The sequence below is a fragment of the Corythoichthys intestinalis genome, chromosome 19, assembly GCF_030265065.1.
Source record: "Corythoichthys intestinalis isolate RoL2023-P3 chromosome 19, ASM3026506v1, whole genome shotgun sequence".
In the NCBI taxonomy this organism is placed as follows: Eukaryota; Metazoa; Chordata; class Actinopteri; order Syngnathiformes; family Syngnathidae; genus Corythoichthys; species Corythoichthys intestinalis.
The window spans coordinates 18,859,594-18,865,612 of NC_080413.1; the positions used below are offsets into that span (position 1 = coordinate 18,859,594).

The 6,019-nt window shown below is 39.5% G+C and overlaps 1 protein-coding gene across 3 annotated transcripts; it reads left to right on the plus strand.

Moving 5' to 3' along the window:
• Positions 1-9: 9 nt before the first annotated feature.
• ppil6 (peptidylprolyl isomerase (cyclophilin)-like 6) lies at positions 10-3,010 on the plus strand. 3 transcript variants are annotated; one of them, XM_057822560.1, is made up of 9 exons: positions 10-162; positions 282-361; positions 702-797; positions 949-1,128; positions 1,289-1,351; positions 1,563-1,710; positions 1,995-2,054; positions 2,120-2,255; positions 2,341-3,010. In XM_057822560.1, the coding sequence occupies exons 1-9, from the start codon at positions 108-110 to the stop codon at positions 2,450-2,452; spliced, it is 930 nt and encodes a 309-aa protein (XP_057678543.1). In that variant the 5' UTR covers positions 10-107; the 3' UTR covers positions 2,453-3,010. The 3 variants fall into 3 exon arrangements, with proteins under 3 accessions (XP_057678543.1, XP_057678542.1, XP_057678544.1); XM_057822559.1 differs by having other exon boundaries at positions 17-361; XM_057822561.1 differs by lacking the exon at positions 282-361 and having other exon boundaries at positions 17-281.
• The last annotated feature ends 3,009 nt before the right edge of the window (positions 3,011-6,019 follow it).

A 6,019-nucleotide genomic window follows, 5' to 3' on the forward strand; every position in this document is an offset into this window, starting at 1 on the left:
AATGACTGTTGCCGTGGAAACGGCTCTTGTTTACAGATACCGTCGCTGCCAAACCAAAAAGAAACCAAAGCACTCTTTTAACTTCATATTTAGCTTTAGATAGCTTGATGAACATAAAAACCAGCAACTTATCATCAGAAATGCTTGCTGCTCGTACAAACGGTTAGTGAAAATGTAGCGGTAGTTGTAGCTGATGATTCGGAGCCTCAATCACTCGGACCTTACCACCTTTGGGCAGCATGTATACTTTGATGATGAGACGCTTCTGATTTATTTTTCAGGTTTGGAACAAAAAACGCACATCAAAATAGTTGGCTTGATTAAAGAGACACATTTTCATATTGCCAACTGTATCATTGAGGTATGCACTGATGGAACGTGGTTACCATGTTTGCCACACAGCTTCAAAGTTGGGGATATAAATATTGGCCTGTGCGGATTTTGTATGCTCAACCTGTCCTTGTCTCGGTCTATTGAAGGCTCTAAATTGTCCATATTTGTGAATACAAATGGTTGTTTGTCTTTTTTTTTTGTAACCTGTGATTGGCCGGCAACCAGTCCAGGGTGTACCATTTCGCTCCCTCAAAGTCGGCTGGCAAAGACTCTAGCTCACCCATGAACTAAATAATGACAAGCGTAAATTAACTGGATCAATGAATGTTTTCACTTGAATTTTAAAATGTTGTTTTTGAACCAAACAGGGTCTAACACAGAAGTTTCCACGGGAGTTTATGGAACCAGAAATCATTCCATTACTTGAATTTGATTGGCATGCCTTCCTGGACAGCCAGAAAAGGGTAAGATGAGTAGAGAAACGGTAAACTGGCATAGACTCCAGCTCACCCGCAAACATAATGGCCAGCAAGTGCTCAAAAATGTGTAGAAATGATGAAAGAAATGAGCGATAAATAAACTCTAAGGTTATATGACATCCTTCTATGACTAAAGGAGTTACGTGGCGACGTGTGGCAGTTCTCCAGTGGCGTCATGTGCTTTGTAGATGGTCAGTTCATCGGTGACGACGTTGCTCTCGTTGCTTGGGCCAAGGACCAGTGGACTTTCACGTGTGACCTGCCACAGGCTTCCTGCGTAGATGAATACTACATGAAACATCTCCGTGCAACTAAGGCAGGTTTAATGTCAAACCACCGCAAAGTACTATGATATTAATCAGCCTACCTGGCCCAAGGGTGGTGAGGCACAAGTAAAGTGAAAATAGTCCAATTTCCAAAGTTGGAGATCTTTTGTTGGACTGAGTTGAAAATGAACATTTCTTTTTCCTATCCAGCACAGGTTTGTCTACATGGATATCGAGATTGAAGGCGAGCCAGCAGGGAGGCTGTTGTTTGAGGTAAATTCATGTCATTTGGAAATATACGTGAGATCTATTCAACCTTCCAACAAAACTTATTTTTACTGCAGATTCCCTGCACAGTCGAAAATGTGTAGATTCACTGAATACTTCAAATGTTCTGATGTGAGAATGTCACATCAAGGGATCTTTGAGCTACTGTACAAGATGAGCCGTGTGACACACCGTTGTTTGTGTTCTCCTCACACAGCTGTTCTCGGATGTATGTCCAAGGACGTCATGGAACTTTGAGGCTCTTTGCACAGGTGAACGAGGCAAGTCGACTGCCGGCTACCCCCTGTGCTACAAGGGCTCCCTGTTTCATCGGGTAGTGCCCAATGGCTGGGTGCAAGGTGGAGGTACATCACAGCCAGTGTCCTAACACTAAAAGTGTTTTAACCACATCTACATATTAAAATGTTTAGTTTTATTTCACTGATTTTAACCGCTCAACTGGAAAAATGACCATTTAAAAAATTCACTTGTAAAGGGGTTGCTCTTATAATAGTCTACCCGATGCTTTGAATACTTTATAATTACAGTATTTTACTGTGAAACATTGATATATTTGATTACTGGTACATCATTTTCTAACACATTGAAATACTCATTATTATTATTTTCTTCCTGCTATTATTTGCAGATATTACTCCAGAAAGAAAGGGAAATGGAGGCGAGTCCATCTACGGACCAACCTTTGACGGTACAACCGTAAGCAGTCGTATGACTTCAGTATTACATTACTTCACTTCAGTTGTCTCCTTTCAGATGAGAGTTTTGCTCTCTCCCACACAAAGCGAGGCACTCTAGGCATGGCCAACAAGGGCCCCCACAGCAACGGCTCCCAGTTCTACATCACTCTGCAACCCACACGATGGATGGACTTGACCTATGTTGCATTTGGGTCGGTAGTCATAACAAATCATTCCACAGTTAAATCTCAAACTGCTTCTATTATAATTGTATTCACACGTTTTTCCTCATTACAGTGAAGTGGTGGAGGGTGTTGACGTCCTCAAGAAGATCGAAGAGTCCCCGACTACCAATCAACGACCCAAGAAGGAATGTACTGTCGTAAACTGTGGAGTTTTTAAGCTATAGCTCATTTTTACAAATGTGAAACATAACTACTAAGAGGCTATAATGAGGAAAAGTCTGTAAAATAGAACTTGAAATTAAGTCATTCACATCCAGCTCAGGTATATGTATTGTATTCAGAGTATCTGTTGCAGTAGTTTATCAACTAGCTAGGGATGTCCTGATCCAATCACATAATCATTGGGCCAGCCGCGCCATTTTTCAGAGGATCGGAATCAGGTGTAAAGGATCGGGTTTTTAGTTAAAACAAATATATTTGTTTTTCTGCTTCATGCTCGTATAGTGCCACAGCCTCTCACCCTCCCTCCTGCTGAGCAGTGCAGCCAAACTGTCCAGCATGTGTTTTGTACTTAAAGTTAATGATAATTAACAGGTTTGTGGCTTTGATCTTGCTAGAGAAGCTTGGTAGCGTTACGATCAAAGGCACCCATGTGTCAGTCATAGTTAAGTTTCCATAAGTGTACTGCGGCAACTCATTGTGTAAGTGAGAGGCTGTTGGCTGCAACGTGAGCGGACTCACTCAATGAATCATTGAATAAAGACAAGCATTTTTTTACGTTATTCTTGTTTAAAAACACTTCACATTATGAAGGCGGCGCGGGGAAGGTGACATTTTTGGAAGTTTTTTATTTTATAACTTATTTCAGTATCAGCAGATTTTCAAAATCAGGTGACTCGGACTCGGGTGCATTTTTTTTTTTACCCTTACATTTTACTCATTGGCTGACATTGATGGCGCTAGATGTCCTATCCCATGGGTGAGCAACCCGCGGCTGTATAGCGCTGCCCTAGTGACTCCCTAGAGCTTTTTCAAAAATGTTTGAAAAAAGAAAAGGATGGGTTAGGGATGTTCACGATATCCGTGGGGTCTTAAAAAGTCTAAAAATGCTCTAAATCTGATAATTTTAATTTAAGACCTTATGTCTCAAAATTCTCCTAAAATCTCACAAAAGGTCTTAAATACAATTTTGAAAGGTCTTTTTAAGGTCGCTTTTAAACGTTTCGATTTTTGAGAATAACAAAACCCTGTGCCGTCCGTGGAATAAATAAATAATAAATATCCATGGAAACGGATGATGCAACACAAGCACTTTATTATGCTTTTTGTTAACGCTTGTGTATGTAAAATCTGTCGTTGATTGATTGTTTTCTTCTTGGAGATAAGATGCGTGTGTGGCAGCATGGCAGGTTGTTTTTTTAACATAGGGTTTTGACAGTTGCCTTCATATTTTCGGGATCAAAGCACCATTCCACCCTGTTCGGGCCTCGAATTTTATACCAGTATGGCGTTCCAGACCGTTCCTGCCCAGTTTCACCACTGACGGACATAATTGCCAAATCCCTCTGTAATTAGTATGAAAATTTGCATTTTTGTTTGTTGGAAGGAAGTGCATACCTGTCAAGTTGTACGGTTTCGGCGTAATTTGTACAAGTGAGCACTGATTTTTAAATGTGTACGCCGTACGTTCAAATGCTGTACGTTTTTTTTTTTCTCCGTTGTGATTTTGTCACCGTTTTGGCAACGCGACAATGTGCGTTACTATGCGTTACTACGTTGTTTGAATGACGCGAGAAAAGTCCGACACGGAGAGAGAAGAGTGTTTGTTGTGATGCTGTAGCAAACGCAATGCTAGGCTAGGTGGCGCCAATATTTGCTGACTGTAGCACCTAGTTATCACATGCATATAGAGCTACATGCGAAATAAGACTCGGCGGCGTTCATAAACAGCTGCCATCTTAAAGCAGTAGACTTCTCAGAAAGGCTCTGTTGTAGTGAACTTTCCTAGCGAACCTAAGTAACTTTTTATCTAAAATACTCCTAAATTTGCAAAATCTTGACTCAAATCTATCTTTAAATGATGAAACAGTTTTAAAAATTTCACATGTCGAAAGTAGACAGAAGGGAAATAATGCAAAAACGGGAGCAATTTTAGCAACTTTAACAGTTGATTCACAACATTAAATGACTTCCAAAAATAACAAAGGTTACTATGTTTTTTTCTGTTTTGTTTTTTGAAAAAAATGAAGAAAAAAAAACAAAACATGAAAGGTAACACCAGTTAGTAACCAAGTAACAAGCCAAGTAACTAATTACTCTTACATTCAGGTAACTGAGTTACTAACTCAAATTACTTTTTGGGAGAAGTAATTTGTAACTAATTATTTACTGTTTAAAAGTAAGATTAACAAAACTGGTCATAAAGATGAAGTCTGCAGAATGAAAAGTGACGAAAGCGGAGATTTTATTCTGCCAATTTGTTGTCGAACACAATTTGCCCTCAACTAATGCCGATCACTTCACTGAATTAGCAATAGAAATGTTCCCTGATTCAAAGATTGCATCGGTAAGTTCATTTTATCAATTAGCCTTTTTAATGTATAATTGGACACCCTAACAAACTACCTTCAAGTCAAACTGATTTGCGAGCTGAAGTGCCATTAAATAATTTTCAAACGGCTATTGTTACCACATGATTGTTAAAAGACTCAATAAGTATTCTCTAAAAATCCTTGCCAGATTGTTTTACGTTGATTTTCACAGGCCACCTCATTATTCATGTGACTACTTAAAGAAATGGTTGTTTTAAAAAAAAAAAAAGTCTATTAATGGGTCTATCGTATTCCTCGTTGAATACTCTATAAGAAAAATATAACATATATGCATCTAAAATAACCCTAAACCATTTTATTAGCAAATTTAATCCTCATTTCGGTCGGTAGTCCACCAATCAGTGGTTTTTACGGAATAATTTGAATTTGGTGGGTCGTAGGGCCAATCTGACTATTGATTTCACACAAAGGTATTTACCTCCGCATCCGATGGTGGTATTTTTGTGTTGCTACTCTTTCTTCTATAGCTCCAAGTCCAACTGTCCCCCTTACTTGCACACGCTCGAAGATCCCCATGTTGCTTGTTGCCTGGGGCCCCCGGGGACCCTTGCTACGCCTCTGACCATGTCTACATGAGTAGACTGAGTTGCCGCCATGTGATTGACTGATTAGAAATTACGTATTAACAAGCAGTTGGACAGGTGTACCTAATAAAGTGGCCGGTGAGTGTATATTTTGATTGAAGCAACTTTTTTTTTTTTTTTTTTTTTACTGAAGCAACTTTTATTTGACTGAATAATGAAGACACAAATCTACCTCCATATGGCTCTGCCCAGGGGATACAATTTTTTACTGGGGTAACTACATTGGCACGACACCGGCGGGCGTCGCATAATCAATGGATGATGATCTTGGCGAAAAGTATTGCCTAAGCAGCCTGATTTAGAATTCCCCTTCAAAAATGATGGGAAACAAAAAAAAAAAAGCTCTTTGTCAACTTATTATTATAAATATTCTTGTAAGTTAATTTTATTGCTGACACTGCGTTTTGAGGTTATTAGCATATTGTGCCATCCCCGCCCCAAAGGTCAAACTCCGCCTATGATCGCCAACGGCCTCGGGTTAACAGGTATGGAAGTGACTTTTTTTTTTGTATTGTAAAATAAGTGCTGCAATGCTATCATTGCTAAGGCTCAATAAACGTTGGGAAACGCTAGACTCGAGCACATTCCGAGAATC

Bases quoted from the DNA above. Each gene is read 5' to 3' on its own strand.
- ppil6 (XM_057822559.1), top strand. From the start codon at position 194: ATGATTCGGAGCCTCAATCACTCGGACCTTACCACCTTTGGGCAGCAT. The intron at 1,129-1,288 runs GCAGGTTTAATG...TTTCCTATCCAG, and splicing joins AACATCTCCGTGCAACTAAG to CACAGGTTTGTCTACATGGA. The intron at 1,711-1,994 runs GTACATCACAGC...TATTATTTGCAG, and splicing joins TGGCTGGGTGCAAGGTGGAG to ATATTACTCCAGAAAGAAAG.